Here is a 25,476-nt window from a genome sequence, read left to right on the forward strand (position 1 = left end):
AATCATGTTTAACTTTCGCTGATATTATTCGTTAATTCAATGTTCTAAACATCTAAATTTACTGAGTAATGCACAAGCTACTGATATTGCTGCACGAATAAATTAAAGATGCATTATACCTTGTTACTTATTATATTGTGTTATTAGTTTATATATAATGTTTGTTTTGATTGTTACTCAAATTTTATTATATTTACTGTTTAAATTCATCGTTAGGTAAGGACGAAAAGACCCCCCCCCCCCTTTTTTTTTTCTAATGACCAATTTGGTGTGGTTACATCATTACCTTAATATTTTCTTTTTATTTTGTCTTTATATATTATTAAATAATTTTATTTTGTATTTTACCTATCTTTTTCATAGTTGCTCTACCCTATTTTTCTTATACGTTTGTCATTTATTGATGTGTGACATTATGTGGCGAGAAAAATGATGCAATCTATCTAAATATTGTATTTCTTAAAATAATACAGTACAATGCAATATAATACATCATGAAACAATACGTAAAACCATCCAAACAAAATGTTAATTAGTGTGCCACATTTTTCACATAAAAACAATATATTATGTTATATAACTATAAAAAAAATATGAATATAATTTGTCGATTTAGTTCGATTATTTCTTCGATCTATGTGGACAAAATTAAAATCAAACCGAATATTATCAATTTTTAAAAAATGTGAAGTCAAATAAAAATCATTCTATTTAATAGATCTGATTCGATTGTTTGATTTAGATTATTTTTATTCAAACCGTGAATATCCGATCGTCATGCCGAAATTACCCTCAATATATATATATATATAATAGAATAATCTGTTAATACTGGGATAATAGAGTCAACTTTTTGGGTTTAACCAGACTCTTCTCCTTGCCTCTTCTTCCTCCCCAATGTGGTAAAACCCTAGCACCAAAACAAGATTCAGATTTAACGGTTCGGGTCAAGTTCTTCCGGCCGGAACACGGGAAGATACGGAATGGGTCGACCGGAACCCCATGTTATCTATTCCCACACTTTCCACCACCCCCAACTCGATGAGTTTGTAGACGAGGTAACTGAACATCTAATGCAGTTATATAGACAATACCAACTAGTTTGTTAGTTTGTTCTTGAGAAATCTTTGTTTTTATAGGCAAATTGTTTAAATTTTGGGCAAGGGGAGGGAACTAAGGGTCATGTTATGTGGAGAATTATTGTGTTTTTTATTTAAACTGTCTATATTCTTGTAGAGGATGCTTTTCTTTGTTTATTTTTTTGATGTCGTTGCTCTATCTGTGTGTTGCCAGGTGTTATTTGCAGACCCGGTTGTTATCACTTCTTGTGAGATTGTTGAACAGAATGCCCCTTCCGCATGTTCTTCCCTGAAGCTTGTGGGGTATGGTTCCTATTCATACTTGCTTATTTCGGTTATGTGTAACAGCACCGGTTGTCATTATTTTCTTGAATTAAGCTTTCACTAAATGTAGTATGCACCATGAAGTAATATTGCACAAAGGTGTCTTTAATCTGTCCTTGGGAGTGTGAATTCAAAGATTTCTAGGTTGTGGTTACTGTTGATGTTTTATTGCATTAGTGTTGGTTCACACACACACACAGAGAGTCTTGATACACCATGTATTATGCTTACAGTGGAAGGGGTGATGGTTCTGAGACCATCAGGCAATCAGGTTATCAATGTTGACATGATAAGTAAGGAAGCAAAACAAAAAGGATGTGTCTGAGATGTGTCATTCCTTAGAAAATGTTAGGATTGTAATTTGTCAAAGACTCAAAGACCTTGTTAGATATAAATATTTGCTTGTAAGTCTGAAGTTTTAGGGCTTGGTTCTACTCAGCTTTAAACATCTTCTACACTCTTTGTGATGCATCTGGTGAATGCAGGGAAAACATATTCATCTAATTTCTTAGTTTGTGATTCGGAAATTAAGGAAAACCTTTACATGAATATCTGGGTTATGCCGAAAGTCAAAAGCCTATGTCAAATACTGATAAGCTTATGATTTTCTTTTTCAAATGACTGTGGTTAGTAAGGAGGTATATACAGTGAAAAGTGTTTTTTTGGTGCCCAAGTAGAACTAATAAAAAAAGCCTCACTGCCGCAGTAACTTTGGAAGTCAGTAAAGTAGATCTTTTGGAATTCTAGCTTATGCTATTCATAAGTAGAAAATCTCTAGTGTAGGGTCTAACCAGAAGTGCATCTCTCAACCAGATTTGTATGGGATCTTGCTGTTAGTTCTTCACCATCATGCAGCTATGATTTTAGACTTTTAAGACAAACGGATCCTGTAAGATATCACATCCTCTCCTATAAATCTGCTTTTACATTGTTAGGACAAATTTACCCATTATTGGTTGAAGAGGATTATACTCTTTTCTGAAATTGTTATCATCTTGCTTTTCTGGAGCTTGGTGGAATTTTGAATAGATGAACTTTATATGTGTTGTCATGATTGTTATGACTTAGAAATACCTCTTTAGATATTTTCATGAAAGTTTATCTAGTTCTAACTTAAAATGAAAATTCCTTTTGACGTATAATTTGACACTACCTTTCATTTTGTCCAGGGCCACTTCACCACCCTCATTTGCTTTGGAAGTTTTTGTCCATTGTGAGGGAGAGACAAGGTTTAGGCGTCTATGTCAGCCTTTCTTGTATTCCCATTCTTCATCAAATGTGCTTGAAGTTGAGGTACCAAGTAAAATTTGTAATTCTTGTCTTATTCATATGACGGTCTTAAACGTGGGTTGTGTTTAGGATTTTGTTGTAAGAACTAAGAATTAATCTATATGATGGTCTTTTATTCAGCAGTACTTAATGTTCCTATGAAAAATCCGTACAGATTTTTTTCTGGATAAATCCTTATGGTAGTTCTTATTTTGTGGCCTTTAATGACGTCCAGCTGTATATTTGCTTGTATTTCTTCACTTTTATAACTGAAGCTTCCTTTTTTAACTGGTTGTTTCAATTCTAACCACAGTGCATTTGGAGGAATTTGTTTTGTATTCTCCTGTTACAGTGTGAATGCACTGGTTTCTTTGGTAGGTTATCTTGAAATAATAGCCCTTTTCCTGAATGGAGTATGTTTAGAATTAGTTCTCAAATGGTTTGTTTTACCCTTTATTGTATATTATCCAAAACTTTTGACGTCTATACAATCGAGAGAGAAACCTATTAGCCCATATTGAGTCCACCTGTCATAATTTTTTTTTTTTTTTGAAACTGGTAACAACCATATATAAAAGTTGCACCATAACAGGGAATAAGACTTTACAAAATCACAACCAAGCTTAGGCCATTGCTTCACCGGGATCCTGTCATATCAACTCTAGTGATTCAGCCTCCTCAGCATATCTTTCTTTACACCTAAAATAAAACAAAAAATATACAATTCATTCTTATTTTTAAGCTCCAACTCAACAAACAATCCAATTTCAAGTTGATCTATTTATTTTATGACTTGACCCCTTCCCTGGACCTGCGTGAACATGGGATGCTTTGTGCATTGGGCTGCCCTTTTATGTAGAAGCAACTATTAATTTACTACCATCCCCCCCCCCCCCCCCCCTTTTTTTTTTTTTAAAAAAAACAATTGGTGTTTTTTTAATAGCCGTAGAGATATGGTCTCCGCACACATTACCCTCCCTAGACCCCACTTGTGGGATTACACCAGTTATGTTGTTGCCGTGTAATAACTGGAGTGTTCGCGATAGCTTGCACGCATCTCTACTAATCTGTTACCTCCCACCAACATAGGTTTCGAGTCTGTGCACCAAGGCTTGGAGAAATGGGAAAAATCACCTAGTGTTTCCATCTCCGCTGGGTTTTGAACCTGAGACCTCAGGGTTCTCAATCCGCTTCATTGACCACTAGGCTACACCCATCTCTTCCTTTTTAAGATTACTCAACTGTTTTTCCCCTTTCTGTTTGAAATAATGAGGATTAGGACGCCTGTATAAATTTGTCATTTAACCTTGTTTATGTAAATGTTACTCTAGAGTTTGGACACTCGGATAATTTTGGGAGGTTCTTAAAGGTTAAATCATAATCAAGTACAAGATTTAGGATAATAACTTCAAACTTGAAGTAGTTTTCAGTGGGATGGTTAAAATTAGATACTAGGTCTCTGATGATGTCCAAGTGCACACACTTCGTTTTCCTTCTTTACGGGATTGCGGCTGTGAGATTAGTTCTGAGGCACAGAACAACCTCTGGAAATTGGTCAACTATAGTTGAGACTTTGCAGAAAGAAGTGGAGAATCAATCACATTTGCTATGTTGTTACTCATTGAATCATAATGCTGTTGTTACAGCCTGTCATGAGTACTTATCTTAATTGTAAAGGTCAATAGGTGGTAGTGCTATTTTATGTATCATAGTTTTCCCAAGTTGGCTAGGCAAGACTGGTGTAGATGAGTACCAACTGAAATATAATGGAAATACTTATTTATCCTCATAAAGTCAAAATATGGTTTGCTTTTTCAACTTCTAATGCATCTTTAGAGTTACTGATCTTTGTACTTCTGATAGCTACATTTTCCAGCTAATGACTTGGTGAATGTGCTGTCAGGGTTAGTTTTCACTAAAACATCTCTTATACAAGCTCTTCTGAAACTCCTCTTCCGCACTAAAAGACAAACGCTGCCAGTAATCTTCTTGTGGCTCAGCATCTGTTAAGTTTTATTATTGCGTCTTTTCTTTTAGTTGCTCTCATTTTATAGATGTGTTCTATACATTTTTTTAATAACTTAGAATAATGAGAGTTCTTCTGATTTTAAAATTTCACTGATGAAGCACCAAGGGGTGCTAACCCTATAAGACATGATATTAGAAGGATAACAATAGAAGAAAAGAGATAAATTGATTTATATGTTTTTTTTAATTATAAAAATCTGGTAAAGTAGCTAATTTCTCTGAATCTTAGTGTGTCCTACTTTTTTTTTTGAGAATGGTAACATGTTATATAAGTAGCACAAAGGCTGTGCTAGAGCCATCTATAAAGATTTCAAAAGAACAAAAAAGCCATAGTTATGTTCTTTCCCCTATTACAAGGATCCTATGATATCTGTCAGAGAAGTGTATCCAACATATTTCATGGTTGGTTCAGCTGTCAACAAGTATAAATATTGAACACAGATGGACTCTGCCTGTTCAAAGACATTTTACCCAGAAAACAGCCTATCTATTTCTATCCAAATAAAGCCCAAGCAAATTTGTTGTGAATGTCCTCCATGATATTCTGTTTCTTCAAATGTGACAGCTGCTTGAAGCAAATAGCAGTTCAAGACATCACCAAGACATAATACCTAGTGATCGAATAAGACTCAGGACTTCATTTTTTGTTTAATAAGAGGCAGGCTTAAGTGTCCACTCACAGTGGGGAAATGTGATAGCGGTCTTCTATTTTAGCTCACAGAAATTTTGGGTGTGTTTGGACTAGAAAATAACTTGTTTTTGTTATGCTATTGTTCTGTCTTGTTTTATATTTTACAAGTGATTGGATTTGTAATGATTCTGAGTTAATTGGTTTTGTGAAACATGAATGGATTTTTAAAAGATTTACCGCGCAAGAAACTAAAGCATTTTGACTTCAAGAACTTCCTATCATTTTTTTCCTTTCCTGTTATTATTACCTGTGAGAGGTGGTTCCATGCTGCTCTCTGATGGAGAAAAAAATTGCATTTTGAGAATCTCCTTGAATTTGCAACAAACTCATGGGGTGCTATGAGTGTCAATGCTATCATATGCAACTAGTAGGTTTATCTATGGTTCATACTTGACTTCAGTTGGACAAAGCTGATCTGAACTTGTTTCTCAACATTACTTCCCTCTTTTTTTCCCTCCTTGAATTTTATCTGTGTCTTTATTGTCACACTTTTTGTCCTCCTAAAAGTTTCAAGCAGGAAAGGAAAATGAGAAGCTTTAGTAATTTGCTATTCATTAAAAGGAATGATGACTTGTGCAGGCAATTGTTACCAATCATTTGGTTGTACGAGGCAGCTATCGAAGCCTTACCTTGGTTGTATATGGAAACACCACCGAAGATCTTGGCCAATTCAATATAGATGTTGATTTAGATGGCTCTTTGGCTAATACTGTAAGTGTTGTTGAGGGAGACCTTGAAGACCTCCCACCTGCATTGCGTCCAAATAAGCTGTCTACTGAGCAAACATTGTCTTTTTTGAAATCATTATCTTTGAAAAGTATTCCTCTGGCTATTCCTCTCGAGCTCAGGCAGTTTTTACAACTTACCCTTAGAATGTTGGAATCACCTAAATTTGGACTCATGAAAAACAAGGTTCTTACTTCCTTATTATCAGTGGCCTCAAACTATGCAACTCCTTGCTTTCCTTCTACAACTACAATGCACGAGCAACTTGGGCTGGATAAGTTGGTTTTTAATCAAGAAGCTCAATTTGCAATTGCTGAAGCAAAAAAAGAGCTTTTGGAGATGCATAATAACTTTATTTTTCAACCTGGTGACCATTCTATTGAATTTTCAACTGATGCTATGTTGGTGGAATCTGAGATTGAGACTGCTGCTCCAAAGCAGCTGCTGGACTCCTTAAGTCAATACTTCAAATTTGGTAGTAGTCCTGATGCTGCTTCTCATCGTGAGGCTTCAAAGGTGATTGAATATCTAGCTTGTCTGTTATATCATATCCTCTTTTTAATGTAGTCAGAAGTTTTCTGTTTACTTCGTTTTCTAGACGTGTCTACAGTTTTCACGTGTAAATGTTGTCATGTATGATTCTGATTTTGATTTCTCTTTTCAGAGAGAGAACATGGTTCTCTGTTTGACTCTGGCTCTTTTAGTGTCATCTGCAAGAGAAGGCTGCTATCATTTTGTTAACTCTGGTGGCATGGAGCAGCTTGGTTATGCTTTTTCTAGTAGCTTGCTGAACTCTAGTGCTCTCAAATTGCTGCACCTTGGAGTTATTGAACAGGCAACTCGTCATTCAGTTGGCTGCGAAGGTTTCCTTGGGTGGTGGCCTCGTGAGGGTGAAAATATACCTTCTTGTACTAGTGAGAGATACAATCAGTTGTTGAAGTTATTATTATTGCACAATCAGAGGCATGATGTAGCCTCTCTTGCCACATATATACTTCATCGTTTGCGCTTTTATGAAGTTTCCTCCAGATACGAGGTAAATTATTTAATTAATGCCCTCCTTTATGTCTTGTTGTGCATTTGATAAACATTTTCTCGGAGATGTGAACTTTCTCTCTTTTAATTCTCAATAGTGTTCCATATTGTCTGTCCTGGGAGGTCTTTCTGGCTCTGTTCAGGCTACCAGTGCCACATTGGTGGATATACTTGCCAATGCTAAACAGCAACTCAAGAACCTTTTGGTCAGTTAAAGTTCCCTTTACATTTTGGTGCATCTTGGCTTTCCTGTCGTTACCTGTTTATCGTGGTATTATAATTGCTTTGTCATCCATTTTTGTTGACAAGTATTGGTGCAGAAATTAATAAATTCCTCTGGCCCAATTGAAGATCCTTCTCCGGTGGCGTGTGCAAGTAAATCTTTGGTTCTTGGTGATGGTGGACAATTATTGTATAATTCAACCAGTAACTTGATTACTCGATCAAGTTGTTGCTTTTCTAACAATGACATGGATCAACATTTGCTTTCCCTTCTGAAGGTATATTATAACCAATCTTTAGTAGTCCAGAAGCTTTTTCTTTCCCCTGTCCCCCAACATTTTGGTTATACTTTTCAGCAACACAGAAAAGAATTTGGTCCACAAAAAGGGTTGACTTCTAGACAACTCGAATGCAACACAAAAATAGAAAAAAGTAGTGTTTCAAAGTTGACTTCCTTAGATCCATTGCTTCATTTTGCCACATGTTCTCACTAGCCAATTGCGTAGTGAAAATGTTCGTAAATAGATCTTCTGAAAGACGCAAAGGATGGTTCCTTTATGCAATCTTACAGAAAGTAGAACAATTTTTGGATGAATCATTTCTTTTGCCTTCCCTGGTCATGAATGATGATGGTGATAAATATACGTTGGCATTAATCCAGGGTCGCTTTGATCTATTTCGCCTTAACCCTTCATCCCGAAAGACAGAATGGCTAGTGGTGTGTGATTCTGTTCATTTCAAGTTGTTGTTCTCACTTATACAAAAAGAGATGTTGGTGGTAGTTCTCATACAAATTTGTTCAAACTTTAAACTGGTTGGCAATGTAATATAAGCTCTTTTTTTTCACTTACGTTATTGGGAATAAAATAATTGCTCTATATATGATCATCATGGTATCCATTCATTTTTTTTGTTGATGACTGTGGTGTTCGGGCCAACTGTCGGGTACCTCTACTAATTCCACGGGATACTTGCCACCTCCCACCAACAATAGGTTCCGGGTAACTCTGTCCACCAAGGCTAGGACAGATGGGAAGAATCACCTAGTTTTTTTTGTCTCCACTGAGTTTTGAACCTAAGATCTCAGGGTTCTCGAACACTTCAAGCTTGTAAAACAAAGGGTTTTCATTTTCAAAAAGTGAAGACCTTATAAAAAAATGGTTGTTAAATTCGTTACAGGAGTTCCCATATTGAAGTCATTCTCAGAGTTATCGTTGGAGCAATTCCTTCAAGATTTAGTGCTATGGTCACTCTATTTGCCTTCCTTTGATTTTCCTGATAGTCTTATTCATTGTTCTTCTTGTTGATAAAACTTCGTATTGAAACTAATTTTGTCAAATCTTTTTTGTTCTTTTTTTTCTTGTGAGCAGGAAAGGGGTTTTTTCCCTTTGTCGGCTGCTCTATTGTCATCTTCTGCTTTATGGTCTCACACTGCCTGCACGATGGACTTGTTTGTGGATATTGTATCGTACTTTGAGGCCATTGTTCTTTCTCTTCTTTCTACTCGCTCAGGTTTGGTTTATATTAATATGATATGTTTGGTTTCCAACTCAGTTCTATGGTAGTGTTACTTGACACTACAAACACTTCAAAGTCTTTCTGTTATATATACTATTTCTGTTTTCAGGGTTGATATTTCTTGGTCGCGACCCTGAAGTTGCCACTATAATAATTCATGCCTTAAGGGGTGCTGATAATTGGAAGAAGGAAGAGTCCATTTCCCTTCGACATGCATCTGTCCTAATATCCAAGGGTTACTTTTGTCATCCACGTGATGTTGCAGTGATCATTGAGATGCATTTGAAGGCAGTGAGTTCTGGTTATTGTTGAAAATCCATGTCTTCCTTGTTTCTTTGTTCCTTTGAACTTTGTTGTGTTACATAGACACGAAAGATAGCAACGAACCAAACTTTCTCGTGGCATACTTCTCGTATACGGGCTTGTTTTTTTCCCCTTTTCAATGAGATTCATTACTTGATAAAAAACAATTCTCTTCGCAGCTATTTGGTCCTGACCCTCAAACTGTGTTCTTATTCTCTCTCTAGTAATCAACTATATTTCTATTTACTCTTGTACCTGTTGCAGATCACTGCCATAGATCGTTTAGTGACATCAAGTCCAGACTCTGAAGATTTGTTGTGGACAGTATGGCAGCTCTGTAGTCTTGCCAGGTAAGAGCTTGTTTTTGTTTCATGCTAAAGGTTTTCAATCTCTAAGCTTTTTAACTAATGCTTTGAGATGTTCTCCAGATCTGATTGTGGACGCCAAGCTTTGTTGGCTCTGGTTCATTTCCCCGAGGTAATATGCTCTCATTCTGCATCGATCTAATCGAAAGTAGAAGCAATTCAAAGCTTCATGTGTGAGCATTACTGGCTAACGCAGTTACTGCCGTCATCCTTATTGTTTATAGCTTATCATTTACTGATTCAATTTTAAACACTAGCTGCAGAGTTTTCCCTTGTTCCCGATGATATGTATTTGACCATCTCAGGTGTTTTATTTCCATGGTCTGAAATTTCTTTTGTATCATGTAGGCTCTTTCAGCTTTAATTGCGATACTACACTCAGTCAAGGAATTGGATCCAGTTTCCCCAAATAGTGGTACTTCAGAATTCAGTTTGCAGCAATTTCTCCTCAAGAGAATATGGAATTGATGCTACTTTATGCTGAATACATTCAATTTTTGAAGTCTTTGCATAATGTCTATTAACTTCTTGATTTTTAGGAGCTCCACCTTTGAACCTTGCTATCTTTCACTCTACGGCTGAAATTCTTGAGGTCATTGTTTCGGACTCAAGTGCATCTTCTCTGGGGTCTTGGATTGGACATGCTAAAGAACTTCATAGAGTCTTACATTCCTCCTCCCCAGGATCCAGCAAAAAAGATGCTCCTGCGAGGCTTTTGGACTGGATTGATGCTAGTGTGGTGTACCATAGAAGTGGAGCAATTGGTCTTTTACGCTATACTGCTATTTTAGCTTCTGGTGGGGATGCTCACATGGCCTCAACAAGTGTTTTGGCATCTGATGGCATGGATGTTGATAATGTCATTGGGGATTCTTCCTGCACTGATGGTAATATCATAGAGAATATGCTTGGGAAACGCATCACTGAGAAGGATTTTCCTGGTGTTGTTCTTCGTGACTCATCCGTTGTTCAGCTGACGACAGCATTTCGAATTTTGGCGTTCATTTCTGATAATTCGGTATGACATTAGTGGTGATTTTTATCATATTACATGTCTCAGTAAAACTCTTGCGTAACATTGTTTGTTGGTGAAGGCTGTCACTGCTGCTCTTTATGATGAAGGTGCTGTCATGGTTATCCATGCAGTTTTGATCAACTGCAGGCTCATGCTTGAGAGGTCCTCAAACATATATGGTCAGTTTCTCCAACCATCATGTTTGCTTGAATGTCAACATTTAGCTATGATCATCATACACAAGAAACTTTTCTTTCCTAACTGTTGACCCCATGTTGGATGTTTAAAGTGTTCATAACATACTATGAATGTGAAATTCTATCATACATTGTATCTGAAAGTAAAAGAAAATAATCGCTCAACATATTTTCCGACAATGGAACATTGGTCAAACCCCGGTCAGAAGAATCTAGGTCTAAGCAGTGCATAATCTTTTGTTGTAAAATCTGTCATAGCACCACCCTTTACACCTTATTACCTATAAAATAAGTTGGTTATGCTTTACAATGATGTATCAACTTTCCTTAGACAGAAGTTTTTAATGATTTAATCAATTGTAGTATTTGGTGCTTTTTTTTGTGTTACTCGGAGTAAGTTCTCTTGTTAATTTTGTCAAAACAGTTAATATATGGATTTCTTTTGGGGGTGAGAATGGTGTCCGAGTTGGGTTGCGTGCATTTCCATCTTTTGGACTAATGGAAACAAATCCCTCAACATTTTTGCCTTTACTAGAATTTGAACTCTGTAGTATTTGGTGCTTTCTTTATGTTTCTTGGAGTAAGTTCTCTTGTTAATTTTGTCAAGACAGTTAAGATGCGAATTTCACAATGGTGTCCTAGTCGGGTGGCGTGCATTTCCATTTTTTGGACTAATGGAAACAAATAACTCAACATTTTTGCCTTTACTAGGATTTCTAGTATGTAGTATTTGGTGCTTTCTTTGTGTTGCTTGGAATAAGTTCTCTTGTTAATTTTGTCAAAACATTTAAGATGTGAATTTCTTTTGAGGTGACAATGGTGTCTGAGTCGGCTTGCGTGCATTTCCATTTTTTAGACAAACGGAAAAAATCACCCAATTTTTTGCCTTTACTACAATTTGAAGTCTAGTCTATTATGGACCTATGATCCATTTTAGTGGTGGCAAATAGGTGGGTTGGACTGAATTTAGGTGGGTCGAGATGAATAGAGTTGAAGTTACTTGGGCTCAAATGGGTTGGCTTGAAATAGAATACGAGTCAAAACCTAACCCCGTCTAGTTCATATTAAGTTTTAATTGTTTTTTCTATTCTTTTATTTTTTTTAGTACCTAAATAATTATTTTTTTCCGGGTACATACAACATAACAAATAAAAAAATGTCTTTTTTACATCCAAGGGTGTTCGTAGTGGTCAATGGAGTGGGTTGAACACCATGAGGTCTTAAGTTCAAATTCCAACTAAGACAAAAATACTAGGTGATTTTTTCCATCTATTCTAGCCTTTTGGTGTATGTTGTTGGTGGGGTGACATGTATCCCGTGGTATTAGTCGAGGTGTGCGCAATCTGTCCCGAACACCATGGTTATAAAATAAATGTATGTTTGAAAATATATTATTACAAGATTACTCATGGATCAATTTTGGCTAGATCTCAGCCCAAAATTTTGGTGGATTTGAAGTGAGTTGGACTGAAATAGGCTAAAGCTATTAGGACATGTCACTAATCAACCCAAACTTGGGCAAGTTTGGGTGGGTTAAGATTTCATGGGCTAGTTTTGCCACCATTCTAACTTATTGACCACTAAGCCAAACCTTTTGGTGCGGCACAAGGACTTGTACAACAAGAACAACATACTAGTGTAATCCCACAAGTGGGGTTTGGCAGGGTAGAATTTATGTAGACCTCACCCCTCCTTTGTGGAGGAAGAGAGACTTTTTCCGAAAGACCCTTGTGTCATGTCATGCATATCAAAGCATGCTGAAAAGGAAAATACAAAACTAAAGAGGACATCAAATAATTGGGAAAACATTACATAATATTCAAAAAATAAGAAACAATAACAACAACCAAATAATGCGATGATTGAAACACAAGAAACAACATATAGTAATAGAAATCATAGGATAAGAAATTACAAGCGTGATGCTACTACCACTAATATGAAAGGAGAAACAGGTACGGTGTACCAAACTACCACTAAGCCTATAGCTGTCTACCCTAATTTGTGACTTCCATATCCTCCTATCTAGGATCATGTCTTCATTCATCTGAGCATCTACCAGTTTCTGTCTAATTACCTCCCCCAATATTTCTTTGGCCTACCTTCACTTCTCCTTAAACCACCATTAGCCAATATCTCACACACCTACTCATTGGGGCATATGCACGACTTCTCTTCACTGCTCGAACCATATTAGCCTGCTTCCCGTGTCTTGTCCACCATAGAAGCCACTTCCACTTTGTCCCGAATATCTTTATTCTTAATCTTATCTCTCCTAGTATGCGCACACCTCCACCTTAACATCCTCATATCCGAAACTCCCATCTTTTGAACATGAGAGTTTTTAACTGTCAAGACTATGCTTCATACAACATAGTCAGCCTATATAGTCTTAAAAATTGCAATTTCTTAATCAGTCTTGATAGTCTTAAAAATTGCAATTTCTTAATCAGTCTTGATAAGGACTCATTGTCTCAAAGAGTGGATTTCATGGAGATCTTAATAGTGATCAAAGGGATGTACAACTCCTTTTGGATTTAATGCTCTACTTTGATGTAAAGAAAGTAGCTATAAAACACTTTTCCCGATAAAGCATGTGAAGAATGTCTTGTAGGCTTTAGGACTTTGTTTAAGTGACAAAAGTAGAGTGACTTGTTAGTCAGGTCCCAAGTTCGAGCCCTACACCTTTTGAACAAAGCCTGATATTTAAGTGGAGAAGGGTAAAGGGGGGGGGGGGTCTATTATCCTGAGTTTCGAAATTCACAATAGGTCCTCTTCTCCTGCGTCCACTTTCCTCACTCAACGCTTAGTTGATCTTTCCATGGAACTGGGAGTGGATTCGTACTCCATTATGCCACAAGGAAATGAAAGTGGAACTTGTGGATGCACAGGTTTTCCTAGGATATGGTCCGTGTTTGTTGAAGGGGATGGTGTCCAATAGAGAATTTAGGTCTTTTTTCTTGTCTCAAATGTGAGCATTTTTCGTTTTGTTGCGTTTCATCCTCGCACTAGAGCCATTCTTATCTTCTGTGTATCGTTCCAAATTTATCAAACATCCTGAAGGGAACATTAGGAAATATGGATTTTTAATCTGTTCTGGAGTCTCCCTCATCATTATGCAGTGCGCCAGTGCCCACATGAACGACCAAACTTCACATGTCAATTAACACAGTGCTCTGTAGCAAGTAGCAACTACTAGATTGCAGTTCCCCTAGTTCCATTCCACTATGGCCAGTAAGATCCCCTGGAAACAAAGAGAATTAAATTTCAGATTTGTCAGCTCCGCCAACCAAATCACATTAATATGCAAATTATAGGCTGAATAGTAAATTGGCATGCTCTGGAGCTTCCGCTTCTGGCAGATATCTGTCATTTTGACATTAATGCTCTATGGACTTTGTTCTTGGAGAGGCTTTTAGGAAGAGCTAACTTAGGTTTTGTTATGAATATTTTACTTTGATTTAGCTGTGGCATCATATCATCAATTCCTTTCTCTATTTTACTTTCTGTTTTTTCGTAACTTCATAAAGTATATGTTGTTCATGACAGTCTTTTCATGTTGTTTCCACTTTCCCTTGAGCAGATTACCTAGTTGATGAGGGCACAGAATGCAATTCAACTTCAGATTTATTACTGGAACGTAATCGCGAACAGACCCTCCTTGATTTGCTAATTCCTTCTCTGGTGTTGCTGATTAATCTGTTGCAGAAGCTAAAGGTTTGTAGTGACTATGAAGAAAGTTCTTGCTGTTATATTTTCAAGTTGCTTCTTTCACTGCCAGTCGTCAAATGCTTGATCTTTGCATTATCTCTCCTTCCTCATTGGAATGTAGAGTAGGTTGACCTTCCAAGATAATTTGCCATATTTATGTCCTGAAATAAGATTCTCCATCTTTTATAGACAACTAATGTGGGCTTATGTTAGCGCAATTAGAATTTAGCTCATGCCCAAACAGAAGTTACAAATTGTACTGTTAGATCCAATTCAATGAGCTGTCCCTTTTCTTGCACATCTCTGGTTTGGTGGTTACCTTTTAAAATCTCTATGATCAATCTTTTCCCAAGTTCTGCATTGCACGACATGTTCCTGACAGAGGCAAGTTGTTCTCTTACTCCATTTTACTCCATTTTTAGGAAGCTAAGGAGCAGCACAGGAATACTAAACTAGTAAATGCTCTTCTTCAGTTGCACAGAGAAGTGAGGTAAGGAAAACCTCTTGCAGTTTCGTGTAAATACAGCAATTCTTTTCACCTAGTTTGTCTTCCCTTCTTTATTTAACTATTTTTATTCCTTTGTTGCAGTCCAAAGTTAGCTGCCTGTGCAGCCGATGTATCCTATCCTTACCCCAGTTTTGCACTTGGGTTTCAAGCTGCTTGCGATCTTCTAGTTTCTGCATTAGCCTGTTGGCCAGTTTATGGTTGGACCCCTGGCCTTTTTCATTTCCTCCTAGATAGTCTTCATGCAACTTCGGTTCTGGCGTTGGGTCCCAAGGAAATCTGTAGTCTGCTTTGCATATTGGTATGTGATGTTTTTTATAACTCGGTCATCCTTCAGCAGCTAGATTGATATTCAGTTTTTCTAGATTTTTCATGTTTGATGCTAGCTGGAATCTGACTATATCTTCTCTGGATCATATATGTACATTCAAGAATGACTTATTCGCAGAGGAAGGGGTCTGGCTTTGGGAAAATGGAACACCTACATTGAGTGTCCTGAGAACCTTGGCTGTGAGAACACTATTAGGGCCTAAGAAGGAGAAGGATATTAATTGGTTCTTGCAGACTGGACTACGGGAGAAGCTGCTTGGCCAGTTGAAACCACACTTGGGCAAAATTGCGCAGATTATCCTATGTTGCTCCACCAGTGTAAGTAATTATTCATCATTCCCTAGTTTTCTTCCTATTATCTTCCGATGTTTACGTCTGGTTTTAGGGCTTTAATAGGCAGTTTTGGAGAAAATTCTCATTTATCCTTGATTTGCAACTTGTCTGATCTAGTGTTATAGCACTTTTATGTGGGAGAGGCAGGGGGTTGCCTCCTCTTCTCTCTTCTCTTCTAATCCTTATTTAGTAATATTAGCATATTATCTTATTCCTCAATTTCTACAACTATCTGTTGATGTTCGTCTAGCTATTTTTCTGTTCTTATTTTCAATTCTGCATTTATTGCTCTTCTTTTTTTGAGCTGAGGGTCTACAGGAAACAACCTCTCTACTCCACAAAGGGGTAGGGATAAGGTCTCCGTACATCAGACCCTCCCTAGACCCCACTTGTGGGATTACACTAGGTATGCTGTTTGTTGTTGCAATTTGTCTGATGATTAAGGTGCAATTTATCAGACATTGGTGGTCATCCAAGACATGCTGCGCGTGTTCATTATTCGCATTGCATGTATAGGCGGTGATAATGCTTCAGTACTTCTACGGCCAATGGTTTTGTGGATTGGTGATCGTCTTTCTGAAAAATTGCCACTGTCTGATTTGGATGCTTACAAGGTTATATTTACTTTCCATCTTTACATGTGTCGTGGCAATGATATTGTTTCTGATTTTTTCCTGGTAAATTAACTTGAACTTGTTTTTTTATGATTGCTAACTGTTCTCTTTCAGGTCCAGCGACTGCTCTCCTTTCTGTCTCTTCTATTAGAGCACCCACATGGAAAGGTGTCTTCATTCACTTATAAATTCAATCTGCTTTACTAGTTTTACATGTGTAGTAGTTATTAAGCGTTCACTTAAAAGTTCAATCTGCTACTAAGCAGCTGAATGTTATCTGCTTATCACATTTTTTGTGCTCAGAGGTTATTCTTGAAGGAGGGTGGCCTTAAGATGCTAATCAAGGCTCTAGAAATGTGTTTAGCTGCTGCTAGCTCGGATGCAAAACAGTTAGCTCAGAAAGGGTTTTCCCTTATTAGTTGGTGTGTGCCTGTATTCAAGTCTATTACACTACTTAGTGAGTGCAAAACTCGACAAACCCCGGGAATAGTTGAGAGGTTAGCTAGGGTTACTATGGTTCATCAATCTTGCGTAGCTCTTTTTGGTTGTATTGAGTTTATATGGTTTTCTACTGATGCTTATGTGTCTGCTCTATTTATTGTGGATTTCCAGACACGTCCCTGAAGATATGACTGCTGAAGAAAATTGCTTGCTTTTGTCTTTGCTCCTTAAATTTTGCAAGGTATTTCCTTCTCATTTTCTGTTTTTATTTATGGCTTAGGTAATGTTACTCATGGGTGTCTGTGCATCTTATTTATGCTCTATTTTGTATTTGTTTTCTGGTGATCAGTTTAAGATTTTCATTAAGTATCTTGATCAAAAAAGATTTTGGTTAAGCTGCTGAAGTTTTGCAGCATTCAGATTTCTCTGGATTTTGATGTGTAACTTATGTTGCACTGTCTAATATAATGGTACCTTGGCGCTTTCGTCCTCTTGTTTTTTATTGGGCTGGCTAGGCGCCATCAATTTTACCTTTTATTTCCTTTTGTAATTAGTGCATTATTATATTTGTTCCTTCTTTGGTCCTTTTGAAAAAAAAGAAGCATTTTCGTTCTTTAACTAGTACTCATTGTATCCATTTTTTTGAATGAGATCTTGATTCTCCTATTATGACCCTCTGGGTTTATATTGTGATATACAAGGGTCTTTTTGGTTGACGTTCATTCTCACACAACTCTATTTTTAAACTATCTGCCAACTGTTTTTGGTTTTCATATTTTGCAAAACTTGCTTGTAATGGTTGTGTACATCTCGTTTTCTTTATTCCTAAAGGAGGTTGATAGGTAGCTGGGGAAAAAAGAAGGTACAAAGTTTAGTTTTTAGCCTGTTAGATTGAAGATGCAAGTTAGAGCAACAAGTGTTATAGGACGAAATAGAAAGAAAAATGGTGCACTATGTTTAACTTAATCCATGGATTAATTATACCTTATAGAAGGTCTTATTTTATCCCTAGAAAAGGGAGGATCTAATCCAAGGTTTAACAATCCTTGGATAAGACCTCTAAATGACTAAACTTATCCCCCAATCCTTTTTCCTAAATTTCTTTTGTAATTTAATGTTTTTTTTATTTATATGAAATAGTTGTAAATGTTCTTTTTAATTCTCCAAATTTGTTCAATGTAATTTGATGATTTCACAAACTAATATTTTTTCTCCATTTTTGATTTGCTATGTTGGGTTGATTTTTTTTCAGGTTTTTTTTTTTAAATGTAGTTTGTCGATTGACCACTTAAACTATTGTTTTTTTTTTTTGTAAAAAAAATAGTATTAGGTATTTGAACAATTTAGTAGCCTTAAATCTATGTTAAGTTTAAGGTATATTGACCAACAAAAAAATTAAAAATACACCATGCTATCAAGGATCTCTGTAGTGGCATATCACACTTCATAATTAATAATATATATATTTCTAGTATATTTTAGTATTTTAACTTGAGTAGTTAAATGAAATAGAAAAATCCTACAAAAATTCAAGGGTATAATCGTAAACAAATAATTCAAGTTAGAAAATAGCTAACATGGCGACAAAATTATGCTTCTCCTACCTAGTTAGGAGGCCACAAAAAAAAATATTGTCCGGCAATTATCTATCTTGTCCCAATTACATGAAATAGGATATCCAATAATAACTCAAGGGCATAATAGGAAAGAAACTTTTTGTAGAGTTAAACTAAACACAAGATTTGGTGGGAAGCAATGAACCAAACACTTGATAAAAACTAAACCATGCATTACTAATCCACGCGTTACTAATCCCTGCATTATGAATCTTTGTACCAATCGACCCCTTAGTAGTATTTCTCCAACAACCATCTCTTTCCCTTCCCTTTTCGAAATGTGGAGTCGAGTTTTACTTGGTTGAGGAGTAGTCTTTGGTCACTTATTTACTTTTGGTGCCATAAAGTTCCTTGATGTATAAAAGAAAGTAGGAAGATACGTACCTTGGTCCATGAAAAAGAATATTTAGACGATATGGATTGGTGTTGAGAGGCTTAAAGAAAAGTTCGACTCTCTGTGAACAGAGAAGGTGTGGTCTCTGAAGCTTGGTGGAGTATTCTGTTTTAGAAGGAACTTTAGTGATTGGTAAATTGTAGAAATCAGTCAGCCGTTAGCTGCTTTGGAACATTTTTCAAAAAATTACTCACTGGTGTGTCTGGCAAATAGTGAAGGAATTTTACTGTAAGCAGTTGCTATAATATGTTTCAAAAAAATTTGAGTAATTGGAAGGAGGCATTGTCTAGAAAGATGAACATGGAAGACTAAAGCACCTTCAGAAATTGCATATTTTGGATGGATTGCTACAAGAAATGTGTGTCTAACTAGCGGTCGCCCCAACCTGCAGTTTTACCAAATGATAGAATCGATGCACATGACGATTTTTAGAGAACAACGAGATTGATCTTCATATTGGGTCGATTATCCAGGGAGATGGAGAGATAGACGAGGATGTCATTCATTGAATTGGTGAAGGGTGGATGAAAGGAGGCTCACATTTCGAGTCTTGTATGATGAGAATGTGCCACTTAAACTTAAAAGGCTAGGTTCTACAGAATGGTTGTTAGACCAACTATTTTGTGGGGGCGGAATGTTGACCAGTCAAGAACTCTAATATTCAGAAGATGAAGGTGACGAAGATGAGGATGTTGCGATGGATGTGTGGGTTTATTAGGAGGGATATGATTAAGAATGAGGATACCCGAGACTCAGTGGTAGTGTCTTTGGTGGGAGAAAAGATGTAGGAAGCGAGGTTGAGATGGTTCGGGCATGTGATGTGGAGATACACAGATGCTCCAGTGTGGAGATGTGAGAGATTGACTAGGATGGATTCATGAGAGATAGAGGTAGACCGAAGAAGTATTGGGAAGAAGTGATTGGACAGGACATGACGCGGTTGCAGCTTACCGAGGACATGACCTTAGATAGGAAGGTGTGGAGGATGCGAATTAGGGTAGAAGGTTAATAGGTAGGAGTGCGTCCATGCTAGTAGGTAGGAATGCATTATCTTGGTGCCACTTAGTGCTATGCTTGTAGTTTCTTATTCTTTGATTTTGCTGATATCTGTTGTTTTGTGTATAATTCGATTGTAGTAATATTTGGTTGTAGTACTGTTCTGCTTCTATTTGTTGTTTTGTTACCACCTATTGGTTCTTGTACGTTCATTATGTCTTTTTCTAGTCTGTTTTTGTCTTGAGCTGAGTGAAGGTCTGCGTACATTCTATCCTCCCAAGACCTCACTCTATGGGAAATTGGGAATACACTGGGTATGTTTTTGTTGTTGGGATTGGTCTCCATCATATCTTAATTCTGTGGGGAACCTTTTTAATAAGGATTTCAGCCCATGTAAAATATAATTTGGGTTGTTACTGCCTACTGGTGCCCCGAACCTGGGTTAGTATTTATGTTCAATTTCTAACTAGGTTTAAGATGATATGACTCAACAAATAGTTTTCTTTTATTAAATGCAACTTAACAAGAATATTTCTTTCTTTTTTTGCTCATTTGTGAATCTTCTGACATTACTTCTTTCTGCAAATATATCAGGTCCTACCTGTCGGAAAAGAATTGCTTTCATGCCTGTTAGCATTAAGATTACTTTGGTCATCTGCCAAAGGAAAAGATGCTCTGCTTTCACTTCATCTGCATGCCAAGTCCTCTAGCATCGAGGAGCAGGAATTAGAGAAACAATTTGAAAATGGTCTAAACCGTGATTTCGCTCTTGACTGGAAGGAGCATCCTCCATTGCTATGTTGCTGGGAATCTCTGTTAAGGACACCTGCTTCAAAGGATGATCTACCAACTTATACTGTTCAGGGCATTGGAATATTATCTTCGGGTGCATTATCTTTCTGCATGGACGGTGAAAGGTCTGTTTGTCCATGTTCAATTTTTACATTTTGTATGGTGAGGGACCGTGGGTGTATTGGTTAAGTGTGAGGCTCTGTCTGTTTCTCAGGTGCATGGCAATAGGTCAAGTCCATTCAGATGCATGCCTATCATTTTAGATCTTAAATCACATGAAAGGAAGTTGTTTTGAAAGATCAGCAATCTCTTGGATTCCATCTAAGACCTAGAGAAAAATGGGGGATGATAAAAGAAAAAAATCTATTTAGTTGATACCAATTAATTAGGATTAGGTTATAGTCATGTTAGTACATTTACGTAGGTACAATATTTGCTATGAAGTCTTTTGTCTTGTTATAGCTTTATTTGCCATTAGAAAATGTATCTAATGTGGAGAACTCCCTAGTGTTAGAGAACTTTTTTCCTGGATGTCGTAGGCTCTTTCAAGTTTTAGTTTATATATAGCATTGGACTGAGATGAGTTCAAATGGAGCAACTGGAGAATGATGATTCATGTGGCTAACCCTAAGTTGATTGAGCTGTAGTTGTTGATGTTGTATGTTAGAATGGATATAACTTGCTACTTAACTGATGTTACGTGAACCCCTTAAAATTAACTTTCATGTTTATTTATCATCCCTATTTAGCTTCCTCTGATAAGTTTTCATTCTTGTCTTTTGGAAAATTCCTGATGCTAGAACATCAAAGCAAGCATCTTTGCTTAACTGATCTCTATACATGAAAGAGCAACTAAGTCTGAAATGTGCTTTATCTGAATAGGGAGATATTGCTGTATAGATCTAAGAAGTTAGTACTGAGACAGTCATGTATAACTTAAGACATAAAACAGAATTGAATAGGTCTGGCAACTTTTTTTGTTTGGGTATTGTTCTTGTACTATACATGAAGTTAATACCACTTATGTATACACAGTTCCTTGTGCTTTTAACAACTGAAAGACATGATAGTCTTCAGATGTGCATTTATTAATATGGGGTCGGGCTTATGAGAGTTGTGATTGGATATATTCATGTCCTTCATGTTGTTATCTATAAGCAATTTCTGCATGCTAAACATTCTTCTCTACTTTCTATAGCCTGATTTTTATCCTATTTGGATGAATGTTAGTCAAAATCAGCACCGTGACCTGTAAAGCTTTACATGAGAAGGCATTGCTAACTAACTTCTCTTGTAATTTGATGTGCATGTTGTTCTTAAACTGTTCTTAATTCTTCAGTGTGAACACGGAGAGAGTTGCTGCAATCAAGTACTTCTTCGGGCTTGAAAATGACAATGTTGCCATGGACGGGATTGTTGAAGAGAGCATTGAATCTGTAGAGGAACTTGTTAATTTGTTGAAGGCAAGTGACAATTCCTTCTTGCCTGTATTGGACAAGATTTCTTTGGACCAGGTAAACCTCCAATTTTCCTGTTCTTGGTTCGTTCTCATTGTTGCTTCAAAAAATGTATGTAATTGGATTTTTATTGGACAGATTAAGGAGTCAGCAAGATCATTAATGCTTCTTCTGCATAAACCTACTGGCACAGTTAAGGCAGATGATATTATGAGCAATATTCATTTTCCTTCACCTACTGGTACCCCTTATTCCTCAAAGGTTAACACCATTGTAGATAGTGGTACTGAAAGGATTGAGGATTATGAGTTAAATGAATTTGGAGACAAGTTTTCATGGGAGTGCCCTGAAAATTTGCGTGATAGTTTGACACAGACAAGTCTTACTAATAAAAGGAAGATCTCCTCAATGGAAGGGCCAAATAGGCGCACCAGGGGAGATAGTGCCTCAACTGAGAATGCCATACCGGGTGCATTCCCACGGGGATCTGTACCTACCATTGTTCCTTCAGGTCCTACTCGTAGGGACACTTTCCGCCAGCGCAAGCCTAACACGAGCAGGCCTCCTTCTATGCACGTGGATGACTATGTTGCAAGGGAAAGAAGTGCAGATGGATCTAATAATCCTAATGTAATAGCAGTCCCACGAATAGGATCTACTAGTGGGAGACCACCGTCTATTCACGTGGATGAATTCATGGCTCGGCAAAGAGAACGCCAAAATCCTCCGGGGATCTTGGTTACTGATTCAGCTGCTGCACAAGAGAAAGCAGCAATACCTGAAAACAAAACAGATGTGGAGAAGTCAAGTAAATCTCATCCCCTGAAGTCTGATCCCGATGATGATCTCCAGGGAATTGATATTGTATTTGATGCAGAGGAATCTGAACCTGATGATAAACTGCCTTTTCCTCAGCAGGATGATAATCTACACCAGCCTGCACCTGTAGTTGTTGAACAAAACTCTCCTCGGTCAATCGTTGAAGAGACAGAAGGTGAGGTGAATGAAACTAGTCAGTTCTCCCAGCGGGGTACACCTGTGGCCTCAAATGCTGATGAAAATGCCCAAAGCGAATTTTCTTCTAGGATGTCGGTTTCTCGTCCTGATCTGCCGTTGGCTCGAGAACCTAGTATATCTTCGGACAGGAAATTCAATGATCAGTACGAAGACATGACAAATTTCCACCCTAAAACCTCCACTGTGTTTGCTTCGCCTGCAGCAGCAGTTAGTTCTGGTGTAGGTGCTTCTGCATTTGCAAAGGCTTCTTCATCATCTGTACAGGCAGCTGTTGATTCTCGAATGCCACCCAACTTCTATTCTAGACCTACTGGTCAGCAAAGTTCCCAGGGATATTTTGACCCAAAAATGCAGCCACCATTACCACCAACTCCGCCTCCTGTGACAATGTCATCCTTGTCTCAGAATGCTGATCGCATTGTTAGCCAATCTTCACCATTTGTTAGCTCTATGATAGATGTCCAACCACATTTACCACCAGGCTTCCATGTGAGAAGATGCAATCTTTGTGTTCTATTTTCAGTTATTATTATTATTATTTGTTGGCTTTAAATGGTGTTTTCCTTTGTAATAGGTTCAAGCTGAGTATTTATCAGCTGGTGCTTCAGCCGCTGTGACCTCCAGTCCTTTGCCAGATTCAAAGTTTGGTCGGACTTCACTTTCTTCACCTGGAGGATCTGTTAGGCCTCTTCCACCACTTCCTCCAACACCGCCCCCATATACAATTAGCCTTTCTAATTTATCGTCATTAAAGAATCTAACTTCCCAGACTCCAGTTTATAATCAAAGTGTTGGAACTAATGAGCTTCAGCAGACCTCCCATGCACATTCAAGTGATCTTCGACCAGGTAATGTTTCAGCATCTGGTCCCATTCTAACAACTTATCCTCCACCTCCATTAGCACCACCCTTGCTATTCAATAGACATGGATCAGTGCCTGTTAGTTTTTATGGAAGCAGTTCAGCTCCATATCACAATGAAAAGCTCCCTAGCATCTCACAGCATCTTCCTGCCATTCACTCTATACCATCCGTCACCCAGCTGCAGCCACTCCAGCCCCCTCAACTTCCTCGTCCTCCACAACATATTAGGCCAATTGTTCCAGCTTCGCCCCAGTCAGAGCAAAGTGTTCCTTTGCTACAAAGCCCCATGCACATGCAAATGCAATCACCACAGATGTTGCATCAACCTCAAGTTTCTCCATCTCATGTGTACTACCAGACCCAACAGCAGGAGAATTCGTTACAACAGCAACAAATAGAACATTCTCTTTCTCAAGTACCACAGCAGCAAGGTGATATTGTCACCCAGCAACAAGATTCTGGGATGTCATTACAAGATTTTTTTAGATCTCCACAAGCTATTCAGGTACCTAACACTGACTTGCCTGTCACATTGCATTTGTGGCATCCAACTCCCGGTAGTTGATGTTATTAGGAGACGGCAAATCATGGAACACTAGAAACAGTTATAGAAGTCCATCAACCAGTTGGATCAACTATGGTGTCTTTATTTTAGTAATTGTGTCAAATTATTAAGTATAGAGTATTAGTTGTATCAGATTGTTATCTAGTTGATTTTGATAATTACCCATCCTTGCAGTCTCTCTTGAGTGACCGTGACAAACTCTGCCAGCTATTAGAACAACATCCAAAGTTGATGCAGATGCTTCAGGTATGATTGACATCTGCTTATTATGCAGTTAAACACATTCATCTGTTCTTTCTTTTGGCCCGCCGCTGTGCACTTCACAATTGAGCGTTATTACAATTTTCTTTTCTTTTTTTATTTTATTACAATTTAAATTTTCTTTTTTTATTCATATTGTCACCCAATTTACCTTGGGTAGTGAATTGTTTGCCTCCTCCCTTTATTTATATTTTGTTTCTCATGGGTAATGGGTCGAGGTGTGGAAAGTTTCTAATAATGCTAATGATTTGGCAGGAGAGATTGGGCCATCTCTAAGTGGGATACCAGTGGAATCATCGCTATGTTCTGTCTTCTTGTCTTTATGCCTATAGAATATGTATAAAGAAGCTTTGGAGAAAGAGAGTTCATCCTCTTGTACAGAAAATGTTGTATTAATGGCTCAATCAATGTTTATAAACATTTGTACATTATATTTAGTTTGTTAGCTTGAGATCTTCTTATCATTGGATGTGTACAAGTAAATTTTGTTGCAGCTAGCGTAGATTATTCTCCCTTGTGGTTTGATGGCATTACTACATAGTTCTTTTTCTTCCATTTTGTCCTATTTTTGCCAAATCAGAATGGATTCCGGTCTCTTCTGATACAGTTTATTTTATGTGATTTAAGTCTACTTTGCCCTTTTTCATATGCATTTATTTTAGTTTCTCTAATCAGCTTATGATAAGTTGGAGTTTGGGCGATTTTGAACAAATAAATTTCTCTTTCTTCATCGTAACAAATCTGCAAAAAGAAAAATAATGCATGCACTCTTTGCATGGGAAATAAGAGACGACATTTACTATACAAT

The 25,476-nt window shown here is 37.3% G+C and overlaps 1 protein-coding gene and 1 non-coding gene across 2 annotated transcripts; one reads left to right on the forward strand and one right to left on the reverse strand.

Moving 5' to 3' along the window:
• Nucleotides 1–850: 850 nt before the first annotated feature.
• On the forward strand, nucleotides 851–25,311 carry LOC125824103 (protein virilizer homolog). Its single transcript, XM_049503457.1, has 28 exons — nucleotides 851–1,058; nucleotides 1,294–1,382; nucleotides 2,573–2,696; nucleotides 5,971–6,633; nucleotides 6,782–7,153; nucleotides 7,251–7,358; nucleotides 7,473–7,652; nucleotides 8,745–8,886; nucleotides 9,002–9,183; nucleotides 9,460–9,545; nucleotides 9,624–9,672; nucleotides 9,909–9,975; nucleotides 10,100–10,578; nucleotides 10,655–10,754; nucleotides 14,356–14,489; nucleotides 14,906–14,973; nucleotides 15,073–15,289; nucleotides 15,421–15,636; nucleotides 16,110–16,265; nucleotides 16,380–16,433; nucleotides 16,569–16,762; nucleotides 16,878–16,947; nucleotides 20,307–20,629; nucleotides 21,844–22,018; nucleotides 22,100–23,467; nucleotides 23,553–24,347; nucleotides 24,582–24,653; nucleotides 24,924–25,311. The coding sequence occupies exons 1-28, from the start codon at nucleotides 984–986 to the stop codon at nucleotides 24,942–24,944; spliced, it is 6,579 nt and encodes a 2,192-aa protein (XP_049359414.1). The 5' UTR covers nucleotides 851–983; the 3' UTR covers nucleotides 24,945–25,311.
• On the reverse strand, nucleotides 13,739–13,840 carry LOC125824203 (U6 spliceosomal RNA). The gene has a single exon (XR_007442761.1). It is a non-coding gene; the product is annotated as a U6 spliceosomal RNA (small nuclear RNA).
• Nucleotides 25,312–25,476: the final 165 nt, after the last annotated feature.

This window comes from Solanum verrucosum, unplaced genomic scaffold, assembly GCF_900185275.1.
Source record: "Solanum verrucosum unplaced genomic scaffold, falcon-dt-bn FXZP01000088.1, whole genome shotgun sequence".
Lineage (NCBI taxonomy): Eukaryota > Viridiplantae > Streptophyta > Magnoliopsida > Solanales > Solanaceae > Solanum > Solanum verrucosum.